The 23,720-nt window shown below is 40.2% G+C and overlaps 1 protein-coding gene across 2 annotated transcripts in view; it reads right to left on the bottom strand.

Annotated features, from left to right (window-relative positions):
• LOC148300258 (ecdysone-inducible protein E75-like) overlaps positions 1–23,720 on the bottom strand; it is a 66,227-nt gene that overhangs the window by 4,847 nt on the left and 37,660 nt on the right. Inside the window, exons 3-4 of one of the 2 annotated variants that reach the window (XM_088275043.1) lie at positions 15,139–15,283; positions 1,732–1,967 (exon numbers count right to left, since the gene is read on the bottom strand). In XM_088275043.1, coding sequence (XP_088131169.1) covers positions 1,732–1,967; positions 15,139–15,283 — 381 coding nt within the window. Of the gene's footprint in view, positions 1–1,731; positions 1,968–6,462; positions 6,975–15,138; positions 15,284–23,720 lie in introns of those variants that run through there. The other variant, XM_088275044.1, reaches the window with a different exon arrangement.

Raw genomic sequence — 23,720 nt, 5'->3', positions numbered from 1 at the left:
GTGACGCAAGGTCGACCGCTCGGGCCGTTGGAACCTTTGTTCTCGAATACCCTTCGTTTTCCATTCAAGCCCTATTGCGAGTACGAATAAGATCTTAATTCCCTTGACAAATAAGCCGGGCTTAAGGTATTCTTCGACAAAAATAGCGGGGTCGTTTGCTTCTGGTTCACGTTGACAAAACGTACAATGTTATTTGCTTTCTTTTTACGTTATATTTATTTTTCAGTTACTAAAAAGAGAATTGTGTTTATAAATATTACGGATAAGTATTCAATTTGAGAAATAAGCAATAAGCAAAATCATGTTTTCAGCCGTTTACTAGATGTACGCGTGAAATAATTCGGGAAGAATTTACATGCATTTCGTGAAGGTCTCTGACAAATAAAACTAGCTCAACTCAACCATAGATGGTACCAAGAACTCACTTGTAAAAGAAGATGTTAATTAAGCGAATCCTCAGAAATTTGAGCGGTGTGGATAGATAGTCAATCATGGGTAGAAAATGATAAAATGATCATTGAAATCAGCCTTAGACAGGTCGTAAGCCCTGTAAAATACCATACTTCCATATTCCTCCTCATCTATGTTGAGATGTCAATATCAACAAAGAAAAGCTTTAGTTATTAACACAAAAGAGACACCGATCAGGTGGACATAGGTTCACCCAACCGCACACCCTACATCCTCCGCTAATGGGTCGTGCGCGACAAAGGGCTCGGACCCTCGCCGAAGGGGACTGCAGCGGTGTAGAGAAAGCCACCAGTGGCCGCGATAAAAGAGAAGCAGTGGCGCCACGGAAGAAAGCGTACCTTAATATCCCCGAAATGATTGATGACCGGCCGCCTTCGGCCACCGAGGCGACCTTGGCGCCCAGCCTCGCGAGAGACATCCGCGAACGAGGAAGCCGCGAAGTACAGATCTCGCGATCGTCACAAATCTCGACTTTCACCGAAATTGCCCGGGCTGCATAAGTGTGTCGCGGAATTCGTATTCAAAAGCGCACGCGTGAAATGAATCAAAAGATGAAATTGATAATGACAATCTAAAATTCAACACAATGGCGGAGCTCTCCACGCTGTCTCTTTCGTTATAATTAATCGCCGAGAAGATTCAATCTGATTTACAAGTCAAATAAATAAAATTTACGTTTTGTACGTGTTTTAACTAATTGCGAGCCTTATGTGAATGTATGACTGAATAACGATTTATCACGTACGTATAATACAGTCAGTAAGCAATGCATTAAATGCATCACAATAAGGGTAAAAATATTTTGTAAAAGTACTAAAGATTATGTACAATAAAAAAGTCTAAGATAAAACATCCTGTATCAGTATACAATTTGAAATGTATTACAATTTCAAAATTAACTCAAGGTTTTTCCTATAAACAGACTTCGACTTACTTCTCGTTTTGTACTATTGAAATCGCGAGATAGATAAAATCAAATAAAAAACCTTTTACCAGATATTTGTATTATGTTTTGTATATTATGTCAATGAGAAACCTCCATCTTTATATAGATCGAGTAGGGTCGTTTTTCTTGACACGCGTCACCTTGAGAGAGATGAATACATACAATGAGTTATTACTGAAGCGAACACGTGCGAGAAGCGCTGGAACTAGTAAGAGTGTTAAATCGGACTTCGCTGTTTAGGAGAGCCTTATACCTGTATACCTCGTTTGTGGAAAAGTTGAAAAGATGGAGATAAAAAATATCGAGGTACTTACCAGAGTTGGCATCGAGTAGGAGGGACAGTCTCTCGCTCGCGCTCTCATGGCCGCCACCCGATCTCTCGTGAACTCGCAGGTGTCCATGTGCGCGCGGACCACCCTGGCCAGCAGTCTGGGCTCGTCGTCCAGCTCCTGCACGGCCGCCCTCTCCTGAGATCTGCAGTTGCTGGACTGCTGCATGGCGGCCAGGATGCGCGCCTTCTCCCGCTTCGGTACCCGACCGAATCTCACGGCTGCAACAACGAGAAACGGACGATTAGCGCCAGACACTAACCTCGGCCAATGCGCACACTATCAATCGGCAAAAGTATACAACTATTGGACGCGAACATCTCGCGTGAGCTAAGGTCGATGCGGAAAGCGGAAATGTCCTCGGCGTCGCGATAGAACATTACAGTGCCAAGAGATTCGAAATGATTAAATAAATGTTTGTTTTATGGTATCCACGTGTAAGAATGACGTATGAGATACATATTTATGCTTCATCGATGTAAAATAAGTTCTCATTTACGGAATAAATCGGAATTATAAAACTAGATTTAGAATATCCGTTAAGCCAACAAAAAAAACTTCGGTTACATCTAATGACGCTAAACGCAACAAAAAACACCCCTAAAAACTAAAGCTGTTCGAACAAAGGGTGTATTGACGCGGATGCGAGGCATTGTGGCGCGCTGGGTGCACGCGTACCCGGGAGGGTGAGTAGGGCACCAGCGAGAAGCGGAGGTAGGGGACGGGCAGATGCAGGGGCAGTCTCGGTCCGGACATTGCCCTCTAGCTCCTCGTCACGAGGGTGACATTCAGAGTGGAGGAAAAAACGTCAGGACGCCCTTGTTGTGTCCGCGATTTGCGAACACGGTGGGACGAGTATGGTTTCCTAATCGCGAGAACCGATACTTTAAAACTTCAAATATAAATATTACATACTTATATCTCTTTGTAATTTACTCCAGGTAAGGAAGGATTTTTACGATCTTGTTTTTATTACGCAATACGAAGATAGTAAGGGTCTCGAAACTATTCCGGGCAATCCTAATTACTAGTATAGGGAAACCGTTGCGACGTACGGGCCCAGGTGCGTGGCGCGTGTCTGCCAGCTGCCCCCCAGCTGCTCACCTGGGGCCCGGGGGAGGGCGCGAGCTGAGGTCACAGACCGCGAGCACCCGGCGCGCGACCCTTCGTGCACTCCGCGAGGAAGATAAAAGAGATCAGAAACTTGGATTACAATCTAAAAGCGGGGAAAAGAATCCCAAGTAGTCGATGACTGTAATACGCGCCGGCAACTGTGGCAGGCGAATGCTCCAGTTTCCGAATTGTCTAGCGGAGAAAGTGACGAAGTGGCGAACAATGGATATAAAAGTCTGGTTTCTAACACGAGCGAGAGTGAAACTACATCTGGGCCTAAAGAAGGGAGACGCTAACGAAACAGGATTACCGGATAGCCGCATCGGTCGCGATCCTCTCTTACTCGGAGATTCGAACTGTCGGAACAGGTTTATTAGGACAAATGTCGAGCGCGAGTGAGAAAGAAATTGAAACGATTAGTTTCGTTTAATCTCGACAAATGCACGTATACAAATGAGTCGCGTGTATACAAACTGCACGAGCGACGAGCCCGTGGACTCGTACGAGTCACGAAATGAGAACGGAGAAAGTAAAAGTTTTCAGTAACACACTTGTGGTACCTCGCCGCTAGGACTGTCTCCGCGATTCGAAATCAGTATCAATTTCACTCCGTGGGCATTAGATTCATCACGAATTCGCTCGACGATATTGTACGTCCGCGGCATCCGTCCGCCTCTACCTTTACCTCTACGTTATCGGCGGCGGCATGGGCGAGCGACGGAAAGAAAGGGGAGAAAGTGTTGGCCTCCGCCGACCGCCGACCGCCGACCGCCGACCCACGCGAGCACGTCGGAAGGAAACGGGTCACAAGATCACGGCGGAACAATAGCGCCACATCCGACAGACGCCCGACAAATTGCGGCTGGATCGAGTCACGGGTACTCGTTCGCATTCAGCCTCGGTGATTGGCATCTGAATGAAACGACGAGGCGATTATCGCCGGAGTAAATAGATCGATTCCGAAAGAACGTGATATTAATGCCGAAAGGTGAGCGAATTGTGGAAAAATCGTATCGCGTCGGAACGCGGTTTGCCGCCATCGGAAAGTGATGACCGAAGAAAGGCGCTCTCGGTTCTCACGCGTGGCGATCGATTTCATTTTCTTTGGCGATGGCGCGATTTATTGGCACGAAAACGGCATACCTCCTCGAATAATAAACCTTCCGAAGTTGCGAGTCGGTACTCCATCCGGCGAGTGTTGCCGCGACCGGCGGAGGAACGAGCGACAGAACAAAAGTGTGTTACAACTTTCTCGCTGGCTCACCGACCCATTGTAGGTCAAATTTGACTGCGGTACTCGTATTAACCCACGTTCTAGCGCGAACTGAGATGTACTCGACTCGTAATGCATACAAACATCCTTCTTTGCGTTGAAACATTTTACGAAGATAATTTTATCAAAAAAATTTCAAAATAAAAATTCAGAAAAAAATCTTTAGATGTTTTCTATGTAGAATCAATCAACAGTTATAGTTTAAAAATAATAAATATTACAAGTATTATTATGCACGTAGAATCATTTTAAATATCACTAAGGTCTAAATCTCTTTTACGAATCTCGGAACAATTTTCCAAAGTAGAAAAAAATGAAAGTTTCGAAACTATCAATAGTCTGAGTCAATGACAATATTGTCAGGTCATAACATATTTAATCTGTAGTGGGAAAATATATTGAAATTTCTCTTTTGTCACGCTTGTTACAGAGAGTGCTATAGACTTGAATATGATGTAGATTGTATGTAGTACAGTATCTACTCAATGAATTAGGGCCACGCAGAATTTCGCGCAATTTCTCAATTCAAACAGGAATAACTCAGAGAAAACCTTGAATAAAACAACATTGAATTTTATTTACACAAGAACACTTTATTACGCTTAAATTATGTATATATTTTCATATAAATATAGTTAGTATTTATTATTTCCACCTTTGGCAGAAATAACTGCCTCAATTCTTTTTGGCATACTTAAAATGCACTGTTTTATCGTGTTTTTTATTTCTTCGTCTTCTGACCTAATTTTTTGAATTTTTTTTTTTAGACAGTCTACTGTCGGATTTGGGAATGAGTATACCTTATTTTTTAACATGCTCCATACGTTTTCTATAGGATTAAGGTCCGGAGAATTTCCAGGCCAGGGGAGCAAAGGCAGATTTTTGTTAGACAAAATTTTTATTATTGATTTAGCCCGGTGGCAAGGTGCCCCATCCTGCATGAAGGTGTATGGACCTTCTGTTGGGTCGAGTGTATGGTAGAAGGGCAATAAAATTCGTTCGAGGACCTGCTTATAGGAATTTTGGTTCATTGTTCCTTCCACGAAAAACAACGGCCCAGGTAAATTGTTAATAATACATGACCATATCATTGTTGCAGGGGGGTGTTTGATAACTTTAACCACACAGGCCTCATTGTAACGTTCCATTGGTGTTCTCCTGACGAATCGACGGCTCTCTGTCACGGCTTCTAACCGGCACTCATCACTAAAGATGACCTGAAAAATAATGAAAATTTAAGTTTAATTCAAATATATAAGTTTATTGACTAAAATGATATGTTGAAAATTCAATTTAAATAAATACCTTTTTCCAATCATCTACCGAGTAATTTCGATGTAGCCTGGCCCATTTTAATCGATCCGCTTTCATTCGTGGTGTCAATTTTGGTACTTTTACAGGGCGCCTGCATTTCAGATTTACTTCGTAAAGACGTCGCCTCAGTGTTGATACCGATATATTTATACCCTCTTCTTCCAATTTTATTTTTAATGTTTTTGCTGATGCACTTCGGTTTTCTAAGGCACTTTGAACGATTTTTTGATCAGTCCTCGGTGTTGTTTTTCTAATCTTACGACAGTTCTTTCGCTGATTGCTGGTGGCGGGTGACTGATTTTTTATTGATTTTGAAATTTTGTCCACTGTTTGACGAGAAACGTTTTCTTTTTTTGAAATTTCTCTATTAGATAGTATTCCTAATTTCAGTAGCACTATAACACTAGACTTTTTTTCCTCAGAAATGTCTTTACTTTTTCCCATTTTGTCCTTTTCAAAAAAAACACTTGTGTTTACAAAAAAAAATTATACTTTATGAACTAAAATTAAATATTAAGTTTTTTTCACAAGACACGATAACTATATAACCTCTCTGAACAAAACAACAATCAGAACTCAAGAAACTTCACTAATAAATGAGATAGGGCTTTTTTTTTAACTTTCAACTATCTGTCTACCTGTGCTAATTAGGGACCTTTCTCAGAAAAAGGGTTTAAAATTTTGTAAACGCTTAAATAATCCAGGTATATTTTACATATTATTGAAGGTAATATACATGATATTAGATGTCAATAAAAAACTTAAAGTATTTATGTAAAATAAATGTAATAATCCAAAAGATTTCAGAGTATTCAAAAAAATAATGGGTGGCCCTAATTCATTGAGTAGATACTGTAGATACATTGTATGTAGATTCGTATCCGAATCGTATCAGAGTAGGAGTTTGTTTTTTTTTCGTTTGTTTCATATATTCATAAATTCATAACTAGAATAAATATTTTTATTATTTATTATTATTGTTTTTTTTTTAATAATATAAATTTAAGGACACGTACGGGCATTGTGGTATTTGACGACTCCATTGAGGATCCCCTTCAGTATTGGTAACTCTTCACCCATTTCCAAAATCATTAAAACAGCTTGTCACGAACAAAAAGTACTAGGAAAGTAATAAAAGCCCCTCGGGTGCGAAGAACTCCACTAAAACCACTCGGTGAACACTAAGTTAGATGGCACGTCCTCTTCAGAAAAGTACGAAACCATACACGGGACATTTGGGAGCCCTGAATTCACTAAACTTAAAATCACGAAGGGCCACAGCACTGGTAATCCAGACTCGAGGAATGAGATCAAACGTTTCACGACACTCGAAGTAAATCCAAAGCACTGCAGGTATCCAAGTCGAAGTGCAGGTTCACGCGGAGCGAGTCACGACCGACCGTCCGCAATGACAGATAGACAATACGCAAAGTCGAGCGTTTTCCTATAACGGTACTTTCACGTAACTAGAATATGCGAGGCTGCTCGGGCTACACGACCTGTTCGCGAGGCGGACTCCGTCGCACTGAACGGCCCGTGCCGTGGTAGAGCCGGCGCGGCCGCTGCCCCCCGCCCCCCGCGGCTCCCGCCCGCCGGCGATCCTCTAGTGCCCTTGAACTTGGTTCGCGCGAGAACGAACGGCGCTGTACGCGGCGACCCCACCAACGACATTATTTAAATGGCGTTCTATTCTTTTACAAAAAAACACCAACGAGGAAAATAACAAGATCGAATTAACACTTAGACTGTAGACAGAGATTTATATTAATAATAAGAATAAGGTAATATTTTTTAAGCGCTCACTTATCGAAATAAAATGCTTCGTAATAAAATTTCGCGAAGGTGAAATCATTTTCTACGTCTTGTTTTTTCGTCCGATCGTTGAAAGGTCAAACTGATTGACAGTTCGTCCCCCCATTTTAATGTATTTATTTGTTTATATTTAGCCCGTCCTTTGTCCAGGGAAAGGACAAGCGATATTCTTTATCTCGCCACCATTATTATTCGGTCGTTTCGTGAAATTTATCTTTGCTTCGTCATTGCATTGTTGTTTTATTCGATTTGCATATAGTATGATATTTAAATTATCAATTCGAGGAAAACGGCCGCCGTTCCACCGCAGACGGGTTCAAACGAGAAACATCGCCCTTAACCGACCTTCAATAAAAACCTAAACAAAATTGAAAGCACGTTTTTATGACTATTTATTAATTTGATAAAAAAAAATATGAATTTGATAAAAAAAAATTACAAAAAAATTAACAACAATTCTATTACTTTTTTACCCATTGATTAAATTATATTATAGAAATGAAAAATACTCAATTATTGAAAATAAGTATGGCAAAATTATTTACGTTCATAAAGGGTAACAGAAAAATGTGTGTATTGTTTTAGTCAGTTAACGAGACCACAAATACCAGTACCAAAAATATAACCATTGATAGCATAATATATTTATTAAATACTAATAACTGTGTAAAATTTACTGCACAAAAGTAAATATTTCATCATCTAATTACGCGATTCGACGCTAAAAATAAATATTATGTTGCAGATACCATCTATAAATAAAAAAGGCACTTCATTTGTGACGCGCCATTAATCAGTAGCTGTCAGAATTTGGCGGGCTGCGCATGCGCAGGTGACGCGCCTGTCATGGCGCCGCGTGCCGAGCGGAGCTTCGCGAGGTCGCCGCTAGGGGCTTTTGGCGCGCACCGGAGCCCGTAGACTATTAGCGCCGCCCGACGCCCGAAAGCCAAACCAATAAACTTTATACTTCTCAATAAACATTCTAGCGTCAACCTTATTCACGATTCTTAGCGAATGTATTACGATAATTTAATAAATTTTTATGATATAGGTATGGAAAATCAGAGATTATTATAACAAGGGATATTTGCTTACTATACAAGGTTATGAAACAGCACTCCCGATGTTTTTTTTTTTAACTCAAAATTTTAATAGTAAACAATTGGTAAAAACCATTATATAAAAATAAAAGTTACAACTTTCGAATTTACTGTGATCCTTGTTTACGCGTGAAAAGTGATTAGATATAATTATAGAGTGATGTGTCTTCCTCGAGAAAACGATGAGGCGGTTAGAAAGTTCCAGTAAAAGTTTTTAATTTTACTAAAAATCTACGACTACAAATAATATACTAATATTTTGATCGTTACAATGAACCTTCTTTTAAATTACTGTCTTCTAAAATAATAAGAGAAATCGCGGTATGTATAATTTTCACCATAGGTAAATTAAAAACAATAACAAAAAATAACGTCGTTTATAATTATAAACGTGTAGGTAATGATTATTACAAGTGATTACGAAGTCGACGACTCCATCAGTACCTACACAATAATAACGCGGACCGTTATCGTTCGTCGGCCGCAAGAGGTTACTGACACGAAGTGCGGCCACCAACCGCTAGGTGGCAGCCGCGGCGGCAGATAGCGGTGACACACTTGAATTTATTTTCAGTGTCTGGTGTGCGTCTCGGCTTATTTTACTAGAGATTTCGCATAGCGAAGCGCTACTACGGCTTACATCGTATTACTATTTTTCTTACTGAAATTTCATGAGAGTTGTTTCATTCAAAACTAAGAATGGTTGAAAGAAAAATAAGCACAAATTATTACGAGGTTATAACTATTTCATTTTAATTCATAAATATTTTATGTTAATTATATGATCAAAAGATTTGAAATATTTTATATGTTAACATACTTATTTGTCTGCATTTATTAATGTGTTCTTTTTGTAATATATTAAAGCATAAGCTTATTGATAATAATATTTTACCTATTTATTTCGTTTATTTTATGTAACCAATACGACTGAATTGTTTGTATCTTTTCCCCATATCGAATGGATGCAATTTTCTGAACAGATTAGAATATAAGCTGTCAGTGTCGAGGTTATGTAAAAACTGTTATCTGTTGAACGCAGAAAAATTACTTTCTCCCATTTCTAAACAATGTATTTAATTTTCGATTCTTCGCTTTCTACTAACGTAGAGATTTGACAGTAACCTCCGTTCACCTTTCACGGGTAACATTTCACCGCGGTGCAATAAACGAAAGTGAAATTCGACATCCGCCGACATCGTTCGCGGTATATTACGGCGATTAAATAAAAATTGGACATCCGGCCGGTACATTTCTAAAACAACATAACGAGTAATTTCTCCCGCGCTGGCGTTACGACACCGGCCGCGAGGAGAAAGGCGACTTTCTCTCGGAAGTGCAGCGGGGTTAGCGGCGGTTAGCGGTTACCGTCCACTTTCACTACTTTCTTCTCTCCTGGTAGCGCCGGTTGCGAAACATCTCGCAACGCACGGCCGTCGTTAGCGCACGTCGTCGTCGGCACATGTCATCGCCATTCGCATCGAAATTCGGCCCATTTTCCAGCGGGGTCGGTGACCCGCGCCCATTATTATATTCGCATTACCGCCCGTTCTACTATTATTCGGCTGTTGCGATACACGCGAAAATCAACACAAGGACATGTTGCACAAATTTGGCCTAATGTGGTGCCGGTTGCGCTCGCTGGAAGATTTACCAAATTTCATATCTGTTGGCTCATACCTATTACATGTTACAAGTCTGTCGAGAAGTATTACTAGAAGCGGTTGCGCATACCCTAACTATCAATTACCATATCAGCACGATAGGTGATCGACCCGTCGGTCCCCATTCTGGCAGATAGAATAGCGGTTGGAATATTGTGACCTTCCTTCGAGGAATTCGCTCTGAGCATCAGCTCCAGATACCTCGTCCCTCTCGTGCGAATGTCGGGTCTGGAAGCCATCGAGTCCGACGAGACTATCGAGTGGTCCCGTATGAAAAGTCACAGATCATAAAAAGCAACCTCCATCTATAATAACAAATTAAGCGAGGACAAAATAACTCCGAAAAGTAGGTCGCTTCGGGGCCGCCGCGAACGCAAGAGCCGCGAACTCCGCGGCGGCAATATCGGCCATACGGAGCGGCGGATAAGGCTCACTATCCTATGTAGGTTACGGCGGAGTGAATGACCCACCGTGGCCCGTTTAGCAGTCACTCACTCGGAGCGAGACGGCGCTAGCGGCCTCCCGCTCGCGCGATCGCTTGCATAACTGCGGTCGCGGTCCCCGCTACCCGGCGCCTCCGGAGCGGTCACGTGACGGCCGGTCACGTGGTCGGGCGCGGGGTCGGCGCCCCCTGGCTATATGGAACGCGCTCAAGGATTTCGTACTTCGGTCTACATTTGCGGTCTATTCTGGCAGACAGTCTAATTTACTAGCGCTAAATATTAATAAGAAAAACAAAATTCCGTTCGAAAAGCTCCGCCGAACACTCGCCCTCTGCATACTTTTGTACGAATCGACTATTTATGTTTACAATACTGATATACCAGTAATACTAGCAAAACTATGTCATCCTATCCTGCTGAATCTCCTAGTACGATATAATTGGAGCTCAAGGGAGCGGAGTGTTTGCTCAATTGAGTTTGAACAACATCTGCCCCCTCCCTCTCCCCCTAAACCGATCACTTTAATTGAAAGGGTCGACACAGCTGACCCATTTGCTCCGCCGTTGTATACGTACAGTAGGCTACATGGTGTATTTGTATCAGTTACCCAGTCGAGTTCAAAAGTTCACCGAAGTGAAACAAGCGGGAACTCTTAGAAGGCGATGCGGACAGACTCGAATGATGTGCTGAGAATACTAATTTCGAGGAAAGAGGGTGTTACGTACTTAGAATAGATTAGTGTTATGTTCATTTACGTTATCTCCGATTTAAAATACAAATGTGAAATAAAGTTCATGTATATTTAGGTTGTCGTAACGTGTAACATTTCGGCAACGAGCGAAGCACGTTTTAACACACTTCCCAGAAGTGGGTTGCTCGTTGACGCTTATTTTTAGTTCTTCAAATTGACTAACAATTATCGTTTCAAGAAATACCAGCCCAGATGATCTACATTCTACTATTCGGTGTAGATGTGATGCTGCCTGTGACCGTTACACACGTTATACACGATACGATAAAAAAATCCCCTTGGAGATAAACAACTTGGTCAGTATAAAGAGCTTTGGGCTTTGATCTTTTATCTTTTCCCTTTTACTCCCTACCGTTCCACTTCCAGGTATATTCACAAATTTACACATGTGTTATATTGTACTTGGAACAACATAAGTATGTACGTTGTAATACATACTTGTATACATGAATGAATGGTTTGATGTAATTTTCTTATTTTTTATTATTTCTAACCCTAATTCGCACCTAATGGTGCATAGGGCACTGCATCGTATTGACGCAGTGTTATCTTGATCGTTACATTCATGAAGGCAAGGTGATCACTAATGCGCTACAGAGACAAGTCCAGGGTTATATTAAATAAATATGTAAAAATGTAATATCATTATATTTATTACCACCCTCCCCCCCCCCTGGGAATCGAACCCGGGATATCCACCACGGTAGCTAAACGATATAATCAATTAAATAAAATAAAAAAATAATGTATAACCATGGATTAGTACGTTGCGGAAACCAGTCGAGCTTATCAGGGCTACCACAAAAGTGACTAACGAAGTCCTATTTAAAAGGCGATGACAAAACATCGTATTTTTATGGGACCTCGTTTAGTGTGGAAACCTTAATATCTCGACACACACATTCACACTTCTACCGATATTCAAATGATTTTCTGCCACTAGCCGAGCAAACTGTACCGCCATTGAAAATGAAGCAACACGCTGACGAGGTACAGCGGACGAGAGACAGATGCACGAGCTAGAGGGAGAGAAGCGGTGTCGGTGAGTCGAGCGCGGGCGTCAGGTCGCCGTGCCAGATAATCGGGTTCATTGCTTTACGGCGGCCCTGGGCCCAAGGAAAGCCACGCGAGGCCAGCACGATATCGCGATTCAAAAGCAAATTAAAACCACGTAGTAAAAAAGGGCAAGTTGTTGTGTATCGACGCGAATTCATCCAGCATGAATGATTCTTACTATTCGAAGTAGTGGAACTATTACTCAATGATACAGTTGTCCGCTTTGCGATAGAGCATAAGCCCAGTGAACATAGTCATTTTATAGGTAAAGAGATAAGAATTTAGAACTTTAAGAAAAACATATTATAAAAAGATTTATGTGAGGTCATTACATTGGCATTTGAAATATTAATGTCTCTGTATTGTAAATATATAAATCGCTACTTTTAGATTTTATATTACAATTTTTGTTTTCACTTATCATTTTCAAATAATATATCAAATATAACAAATCTTCGCATTAATTAGATACCATTTTGAGTATTCGAGTTCAGTTATATTAGAACCATCGATTAAACAAGTTTTCAGGCTGAATTTTGCAAATTTCAATAAAAATTCTTCCATTGGAATTACACGTTAACAGTGTTATTTTTCCTAACATCAGAAACTTATGGGAGAATTTGCGGGTTTAACAAGGGTGATATACCAGGGGAGCATATTTCGCAGACGGTAATTTCCAGTTGAAAACAAGAGCGCAATCAGTCGCATACGTCCCTCAGTGCCCCGATCGGAGCCGAAGTTGTCCGATGTGTAAATAAGCAATTAATCGGGCGCTAGCGAGCGGGTGACCTCAACACGGTTTCTATTCCGAACGCGGACCCTTCACCGCACTACCCACCCGCGCCGGGGCAATACCCGACCAACCTTCTGATAAAGGCCTAACGCATTAGAAATGCGAATTCCAGGACAACAGGGCATGGAGGAGGTATTGCACAGCATAATATAGCTGAGACATCCAACTATACTATGGATGTAATTACCAAAATGGTACAATACACCTTGGTATTCTTAATACCAAAAAATAAATATTGATAACATCCTGGATACACGATTTTCTTATCGTTTTTAGGAATCATTCAATTTTTTATATATATTATTATTTTGAGGTAAATAAGTATCAATTGTTAGTCGAAAGTTTATATTATATTTACAAATTCATCTTAGAATGAAATAACTAAAACTAAAAATATCCAACATTTAACGACAGTGAGATCTCTTTTTCAGTGGACGAAATGGCTTTCAGTAAAACAATATAAAAGCGGCTTGAAAATAAAAAAATCATTGCAAGATTTTGATTCTCTGTAGATTCCTGATGAAAACGTATTCCTCCAATGTTGGTGTTTTAAGAGCATTTTAAGCACAAAATGTTAATTCAATTTATTGTATGGTCAAATGAAAATGAATAGCAGCGCACCCACAATTAAAAAGAATCTGAGTAAAGATGATATTGTTACAAAAACTTAAAAGGATAATTGACTTTTAAATAAGTCAATAATACCTCAAATTATGTAAAATTATCTGCTTTTTCTCAAGAGTTCATTTTAACTGTGGGTGCTTTGTCAAAAAACCTTCTTGTTTATTTGACGATACAAAAATTTTATACGCATAATATTTTAACGCATAATATTTTAGCTATAAATGCTCTTAAAAAACAACATTGGAATACACTATCTACATTACTCTATAGAAAACATCTAGCAATGATTTTTCTTTATATATGATTATTTTTAATTCAATTTTAGTCTTTCGCTGAAAGCTATTTCGTCCACTGAAAAGGAGGACCAATTTCAAATTAAAGACGAAAGTGCAAAGATTGTAATATTTCCTAATTAAGGCAGGGGTTTTGAATCATTTGACCGTTCTGAAAAGTGGCTGGAACGGTGGAACGGAAGGGGTAACCTACATGTTCCAGTGGAATCGCGCAAACATCTGGAATCTGGATCACCACTCGGCCAGGGATCGTCCTGGCCGCCCCGGGGTGGATGACCCCGGCAGCGCGCATGCTCCCCAACCCGGTTCCTATACACCCCCACCCCTACACCCTCACAACCTCGCGGGGTGATCATTATTCACCGTGACAGAAGTGATTGATGAACCACTTTTTGTTCGGCAGCTAGGTCGGTGTTACAAAGAAGATTACACGCTACGCGGTTACAAAATGAATCGAACACGTCCTAATTCTATTTCTTTTGCTTAATAATTTTAATAGTGCTTCGGTAACCGTTTAGTAATTGAAAAATATTTCAGTTTGTTAACTAATTTCGTACGCGATATTTTGTCATATACTCGTAAAAGACGCTCGTATATTACTACTCAGAATAAGTACTCGAATAATTCTGTCAAAAAATAAAACAGGATGGGGAAAATTACCGGTATAAAAAATACTGACATTAATAAAAAATTTCATTTAATGAAAATTCTGAAAGTTTATGAAATACTGAAAAATGTACGTAAATCCTGAAAGCCTGAAAATCGCGATTTTCTTTTAATAATGTAAATCACAACAAAAAAACGTTTTTCAAAAAATGGGAGTTCTGAAGATATATGTAAATATGTACTGAAAAAACCCTGCCTGAAAATTCCTGAATTTTAAGAAATTGTGAACTTCAGAAATGACGCAAATATATGAACCCTAAATTAATGAAGTATTTATATTATATCATGAATAAAAAAATATAAGTATATAGATGACAGTATGAAAAAACGAACTACTTTTAAAAAAGTTTATAAAAATACAAAGCGTGAACGTAATATTTAGGGAGTAAACCTTAAAAATAAGACGTATTCTATAGTATGAATGAACTTGTTAAAATGAAAAAAAAAGTGTTAAAAAAAGGTTATAAAGTATGTAAATTGTAATTCTCACCATCTCTGCTCATGCCGACGGCGATGCACTTCTTGAGGCGGCAGTACTGGCAGCGGTTGCGGTTGATGCGGAGGATGGAGCATTGCTGGTTCTTGGTGCACGGCCGGTACTGGATCTTCTGCTGGATGGACCGCCGGAAGAAGCCCTGCGAATTATCAGTACCGTCAGCACCTTCCGCACTATCGCTCGAGCCGTCCTCGGAGTCCGAGGGCTCGCAGCGGCAGGCGCCCTCGCCCCCGCTGTCGCTGTCGCAGCCCGAGTCGCTGGACACCGCCTCCGCCGGAGCCCCCTCGAACAGGGGCTTCGACTCCAGCATCTGAACCAACACACTGTGGGTCTTCTTCAACAAGTCCGATTTCCTAGTTAGCAGGTTTCCCTCCGGAGGGGTGAGATCGTCGCTATTATAAACGCAACCCATTTTTACTACCTAAATTGATTCCCTAAATTAGACTAAGTATGGCGTGAATCAAAACATCACAGTCACAGCGTTCCGTAAAAGTCTTTTTTTAAATATTAATTATCAACGTTTAATCTACTATCTCAATATCCTTAGCGCTAGAAGAAACATCACAAATCACAAAAAAGAATACTGATTGTGTTCCTCGCGCACTAGTTTGACGGAAAACAACTGTCAGCTTTTCCGTTACGATCGACCGTACCAGTCGACGTTCCACGACAGACTAGCCGTTGTGTATTATGTGCAGCGCCAACCTGACGAGGTTGTCCTATTCCGATATCGCGACCGTCCTGCACGGAGCGCCAGTGTGAACTGCGAGTTCATAGCTCCCTCCGGCTGGGGCCCGCGGGGCCGGGGGGGGGGACCGAGGCCCCGTGGCCTACTTACCGGCCGCTGAACTCGCGCCCCACCGAGGGAAAGTGAGAGTGTCACTCGCCTCCTCGTCTCCGTCTCCTCCCGGCCCAGACTAACGGTAAGGCGATCACGCTCGCGAGCTTCCCTCGTCCCTCGGCCGCCGAGTGGCCCTAACTGCTAACTGCCAACTAACACCGCCGGCAGATGTAACCGAACCCTATCCCTTGCGAAGTGCATCGCGGAGGAGATTGTCGCGCCGCCTGAAATGGCAACTTTCGGCGGAATGGAAGGTAACGAGTTCATCGACCTCTCGCGATAAACCTAGTACATTTTCAGTCAAATTTCAGTTATGGTCCCATATCACACGACACAAATGCTCCAAATAAATATTTTTTTGTTGGCAAATAATATTCGGCGATTAGAATTTCGGATAAGAGTTTTCAAGAACCGATCTTATCGCGTGTTTGCGTCGGTATTATTAATAAAATGGCTTTAACCGTAATTTAGGACACGATCAACATTGACAATACCGTCTGAAGATAAGAGATTTCGCGAAAAGGTAGCTCGCCCGAGCGGTATCTTTATTTGGTTTTTCTAATTCGGTTTAAATATGAACCGAGGTTGACGTTAAACGGTCGCATACACCAGGATAGCAGAACGGTGACGAGTTTATTTTTTTGGGTCATGCGAATTCGGAGAGACGGTTGTTAGTTGCGTCAGAAGTAGACACAGGTGTGACTGTTGTGCCATCGGCAATTCAATATGCCTTCACACCATTGAATATATGGCGCTCATTTTTTGCACGGACGATCGAATCGCTCGTGAATACTTAGTAGGAAAATCACCAAGACCTTTGCAAAGTATCGAAATAATGATACAATTCATGGTAGCCATTTCAAATTTGTCATAAAAAATAAAAAAATTATACATAATTTTAAAAAATTCAAATTTTAAGGCATCCAGAGCTTTTCATACATCTGTTCTGGGGTCCTGGGTTTATACTCCCATTATACCTTATACTTATTTATTTTAGATTATTTAATGTGATTTATATATTTTTTGAGCTAAAGTTTTTTTTAATATGATTTTGTTAATATCTCAATGTGGATAAAATCTATTGGATGACGAGTAAACTTTAAATCCATCATTTGAGTACATTTTTTTTTATAAACGATTTTTTTACGTTTCAAATTACAATAATGTAATAACCCTAATGATGAATTTTCCCTGTTAAGGGACTCAAATCACATACTTCCCAAACAAGTTCCATATGAACAAAAGCTGTTCCCGCTAAATTGCAAATTGTCTGGGGGCGCATGCGGAAATTTCTCACGTTCCGCGGAGCCCATAAATAAGGCGGTATGTGCCGCCCTCCGAGCATTTCCTTGCCCACCGGTTCCAGAATATCCCAGACGTTTAATCGGTCGTCGACCCCGGCGGGCCAACGACCGACAACGTCAACAATACTCGGAATGGTGACCTAGCGTGTTGCGCAACTCGGGGATTTACTATACTCCTCCAACTCCTAATCTCTTGTTACTAGCAAGCAACCTAGAAAGCTGGTCGCTCAGTAACTATAATCAAAACTAACTTTTCATTTATTTAACAATAGATTACGCATCTTCGGAAATGATTATGAACGCCTCGATGTTGACTTCAAAGGGAAGTTAATGCTTTCAAATCAAAAGATCACAGATAATAATGGTCAATATGTACTTGATGAAAATAATTATATTACCTGATTTACGGTATATATATTGTAAAGAATATTGTCACTGTAAAAAAATTTATATATGTTTTTTTTAAGTTGATTAAAATAATAATGGTTGGATTGAATTTTTCACATCATTTTCGCGTTTTTTGTGTATGTTCTGGTATCATACTGATGTACCTATACTTTTATATCTATACGTTTATATGTGTATTAAAATATTTATTCGAGTACATAATTAAGTATTCTAGGTAGAGATGCGTCGTATCCAAATATGTTAAATCTGATGTAAGTTAAGTGTACTCGTTTCCCGATCCATCGGACATTTTCCAAAGTTTCTAATTTCTGTATTGATGCCAAATGAATATTGGTTGGACAATAGGCGAAAAAGTATGAAGTATAATTTATGTTACAAAAGTACATTTTCTGAGAATCGGAATAAATCGGAATTGAATTACAGTAAACACGTGACTTGTTCAATAACAGACTGACAGAGTGAGTGGTCCGGGCAACGAACGACGTAGGGCTTTAGTGACCTGGTCACTAGCCTATATCTAGTCCAAATAGCTTTATGCAATCCGGGTATTTGAGACATCACAATAACTCGCCGAATTATTTATTACACACTAGCCGTACCCGGCCATACGCTTCTGCGGCTCAATATGGGAAAGAAGATAATAGAAAACACACATTTTAAGTCAAAACGATGATAATATAAAAAAAAAAACTATGCAATCCAAAAGAAATATAAATGCTAAATGACAAAGGCTGTCAGTAAATAAGTACGCAGTCAGTCAAGAACAATGTTTAGTATTGTAAAGTTTAACAGAGATTGTTAAGTTTAACAGATGGCGCTGCCATTGCATTAAAAAAAGCATGTCGAGTGAACGTTGAGTCGAAATTTTAAAGCAATCAGTGAATTACTTTATGAGATATCAGACTTATAAGATATGAATAAAAATAAATTATTTGTATAGATTAACACAACTGATCTAACACAACCGACCTTAAAGGTATGAAGAATACTAAGAAAAATAATTTATTATAATTTTCTTTGTTATATAATACACAACATATATCGTAGAATAACAAAAAGCCCTGATCGAAGGGATGTGCAATTACCAACATGTATTGGTTATTCAGTTATGCCACAAGGAAAATACAGTCGCAAATATCCTTCGAGCTAACGGTTTCCAACAGCATGTTCCCCGACGTACAATCATTGATTCATGCAAATTCATAATAACCTTTTTATTACGTGATCTGAACATAAACACTACGAGAGGTGTCAGCGACCCAAGAGAGACGAGTATGTGACGCATACCAATGTGGAACGAAGTGAATCAGAATAAATGGCCAAGAAATCTGCATAACACCGTAGTACTATTAATTCTAGGCCATTGAACCGATGGAGATTATTACGTAGGCGGCGAAAAAAAACCCAAAACTAGACTCTAATTAAAAAAAACATCCCGTAAAAAGTCAATGCTAATGCATTATTTAAAGATTTTCCTCGTTCGCGAGTCAACGGCCTTTCCGTGTGGCGATGATTCAGGCCGAGCCGATAGCTGCGAGTATAACCCGAACCGCATGGCGTGGAACGAAAATGGAACATAATGTAAGTTAAGCAGAAGTTGCTCCACCTCGCTGAAACTGTACCACCGAAGGGCCCGGTTCATTGGCCGACCCAATGCGAGGGCAGCGGGAGGAGGTCTGGGGAGGAGAGCAAGCGCCAGGTCTGTCCGTGCAATAAACCACACCGAAGTGCGACCATTAGGAATACATACAAACGCGGACCGTTATTCGGGCAAATGCTAATGACTCTTTTTGTTATTGTTTTTTTTTGTGTTGAAATAATTTTTACGAGAGGCTGCTCGTATATAATGTGCGTAATGATCGAATCGCGTGGATTGCGCAACGGAAGAGATTGTTTTTTAACTCTCCTTTCATCGTCTGTTTACAAGCCGCGGCTTGATCGCCGCCTAATGACTAGACCAGAAACTTCGCCAGAAACATTTTTCGGCGATTTCGAAATCGGCTCTGATATGAAAGTTAGAAAGTGGACCGATTCGCATTGTCATCGTGGGCAGTTGGGCAATGCGCTATCGGAACGAATCCCCAATTAAAAACACATCAGTAAAAGCGAGAAGATGCGTGTTGCGAAGCGTTATTAAATCTAAAATAAAAGCGAGCGGGTCGATGCTCGATTCATTATTCGTTGTGAAAACGAACCGAAATGTCGCAATCTCCATCATGACCGTGGCACAGATAAATTAACGTGTAACCGACAGTAAGTACATGGCGTACTTTCACGATACAACCATGGCCGGTTAAGTCTCGAATAAGACCGAACCGTATAGGCGATGGAAGTTTATATTATTTACTAGACTTTATATAACCGAGGCTTTTTGTATCGCCTTTACGCACCAGCGGACTCAATGAGTTGTTCGGTCTCACTCTATTTCACTTTACAATGCCAAAAAGTTGAAGGAACCTTGGTAACGTTAAAAACGTACGAGAAATTGCCTCTCGTAAAAGGAACAAGGTATCGTAAATACGGTGGAAAGTATATTTATACGAGAGAAGAAAGAAACCATTTTAGATTTCAGAACCTAAAATCGCGGCAGAATGGTCGATATATTACATCAAAGCTAACTGTAATAGAAATGCGGGGCATCTTGAATTCCAAACCCATAACTCAGCGAAACAACATTAAACAACCGAAAGGTAAACAAACGTCTTCGGTCCGTGACAAGCAGAAGGTGTTCCGCCGGTTATAATAGCTTCCCGCAACATATTACTCAGAATGGTATTTCGGTTCGTGATCGACCAGCTATCTCGGCCACTTCCGACGGCACGCTCCGCAAAGTATCCACACAAACGGCGCGAGGCGTTTCACGGGAACCGAGTTTGTTTTTCTGACCAACTTTTATTTTTGGGTTGCCTCATACACCATCCGCCCACGGGCTCCGAGATGAGTGATTGACGTAAACTGACAATGGCAGACACTCCTGGATGTCGAGCGATTGGCTCTGAACAAACCTGCGGGTTATATCACTCTTCGATCCCTCTGGTACTTATGGTAATTCAACCTTATCATCGGATGCCGAATACAAACATTGCGCAAGTCGGGCGAGTGGAATTATTAATATTTGGCCAAGTTAACGAGAGCGTGTAATGTGTTATGAGGTTTACATGTATTACAGAAACGCTCATAAGAACACATTCACTCGACGGCATAAATTAGCCGCTAAGCTGCACGGTACATTACTGACCATTTTCACTGATTAATTGCGGCCTTTATGGAAGATTGTTTGTTTTCTCAATTTCAATTGCACAATAACAAGCGCCATTGTTGCGTACAAGTCCTGAAACTCGTAACCACAAAAATCATGCATCCAATCCTACCATATCACCATCTTCCTTTCTTCCTGTCGGTAATTTGTATTGTGGACCGACGACTCTTACAAAGTTACGGTACTCTAATCGATTCTGACTCGACCTCTTCCCGAATGCCCTAATCTGCGGAGGAAACGGTTCCTCGGCTCCTGCACACACACACACATGCATACACCGCATTAGGCGCTCACACGCGAATTGCTCCGACTAACACACACGCACGCGGTCCGGTTGTTGCACGATATGCAAAGCCAAAGAGCAATGACCGGAGGGCATTGCCCCCGCGGCCGCTGTCAGAAAAGTATATTCGCCGCCGCGTGACGTCACGGCTACGTCAGAGTGCCCCTACCGCTCCGTGCCCCTCTCCCGACGGCGCTACGAGATTCTTGCCTACCTCAATACTACTTCACGCGCCGGCGCAGAACATTACTCTTCTAGATTCTGCCTCGCCGGTCTGGTACTAAGAATTGTTTAATATTTTACACGATTAGTTTTTCCGTTGAATTAATTATAACATAAATATTACCTTTCATAAAAAATAGGAAACGTTTTGTTGTCAGATTTGAAAGAGTTCGCATTTTGAAGAGTTTTAAAGTCATCGAATATTGTAATTAAATATATTTTTAAATATAATATTGTATAACATGACATGAAGTCTTTCTTAATGTCAATGTTTAAAACAACTAAATTAATTATATAACGCGACAAGTAAACAAAATGTAAACAATTCGCTACCAGGAGAGCAGAATTACGGTGAGTTATACAACTATCAGAGCGTTACATTCGCAGAAATGTTTAATTCAAAATGATAATTGGGAAACAACAAAAAGATGCTTTAACTTACTAATTTAAAACCGTTTAGGCATTGTAATTATACGTTTACCCAGAATACTTTAAGTTGTTACAAAGTTGTATCACATTACATACGACGTAAAGATTTTTTTAATAATATTAGTTACATACTTATTTTTTATAATAAAATAGAAATTACTATGAATTTTACTCTGTATTAAAATTAAGTTCTTTAAAGGTTTTTTTTTACTATATACTATTTCACATTGCTTTCAATATAAGTTTAAAAATAACCAAAAAAACTGAAAAAAATGATGGAGTAAGTTATTTACTTTGTTTTTTTATGTAAAAAATTAACAAGCAATGCATACTTTAGTAAAAAAGGGTTTATCTGCATGATATGATGTCCTCCACATTTCAGTAACAATTGCAGAGACGTCTTTTCTTACACAATTATATAGAAAAAAAGGTGGCTTAAAGGTTACTAGAAGAATCACACGGATAAAGCAAAAAAAATACCTGCGAGCATGAAATCTACGATTAGATTCAAACAATGCATATTTTTTATGCATTTTTTGATGTCAATGAAAACGGTTGCAATTACCATTTCATTACTTGACCATGTTTACTAAAATGTTCATATTCATTGAGTTGTCGCGGTAATTCAAAATACTACAAACATTACGAGAGAAGCCGTGCTCAGTAGCTAATATTTAGATATGTTATTATTACTATGCTTATTTATTACTGTATAATTATTGTTCAGACGCGTTAATAGGGTGAGAGTAAATAAACGAGGCGCATAAAAAGTATCGAAGTAGAAATTTTCTTCGCGGCACTTTCCATAACCCCCACCGATACAGAAACATTTTCTTTTTCCCACGCGATTCAGAAACTTTCATCGGCCATGTTTCTATTGCGTGATTCTCCAAAGCACGCCAACTTACCGCACATCTATAGTAATGGCAATAAGAGTGCATTCTCTCTCCCTTTCTCCGCCGTAGGTAGCATCACTCGTCTTCTTTCCTCGCGTAGTTCAATGCACCGTAAGCGAATATACCATATAAACATAGATACAACAAACACATCTAAAGGTAACGCGACGATTATATGGTTTTACTACGGCTACCTAATGATGACTGGTGATTGATGATTTTGACGCTCGAAGCGCAATGGACTCTAATAGCGCCGAGAACATTCAAAGATCAAAGGCGTCAGAGCTCAGTCATCGAAAAATTAATACCGTTTTGAGATATTACTACACAAATCAGCGGTCAAATTCAAGTTGTTTTTTCACAACGCTCATAACGAAGCAAATTTGGTACCTACGAAACGTTATCCCATAATGTACATACATCATTTATAACTTTTATGTACTAATCAATCGCTCTCAAGGTGCTCGAATGAGTTAGTCTTCCTCCGTGCTTCGCAGTAAAGTGAAATATTTCGCTGACATGTGCCAATCGTGATTATGTTACGAGTGGCGAGTCTGTTGTTACGAGGTCCGAAGCGGACCCGGTTCGGCCGACATTGCATCGCGACCGCTGCCTCGGTGAACTCCGGCGGCAAAGATGACCGACATCTCGTTCGATTGTCTGTCGGGCATGGACTCTGCGGTTTACTTTTTTGCGTTATCGCGTTATAGAAATAAATTGGTTAGAAAATATTGCGAAACAAAGATAATTGCTAGAATTTTAACTGTTTGCAAGAGCTTATTTCTTTTTTGGGTTAAATATCGAGTCGAGACAAGTCGTGTCTATAATTTAACGCACTAAACTACTTGTCTAATGGTAAGGTATGCAATTACGAGATTTCATCACGCGTCTGGCAGGCGTTGTGTTCCGCGGTTCCAGATCAGTCCGCCGAGTG

The sequence above is a fragment of the Brachycentrus maculatus genome, unplaced genomic scaffold (genome assembly GCF_059751285.1).
Source record: "Brachycentrus maculatus isolate JH-2025_06_01 unplaced genomic scaffold, ASM5975128v1 h1tg000762l, whole genome shotgun sequence".
NCBI lineage: Eukaryota > Metazoa > Arthropoda > Insecta > Trichoptera > Brachycentridae > Brachycentrus > Brachycentrus maculatus.
This window is presented reverse-complemented; position numbering and strand designations above follow the sequence as displayed.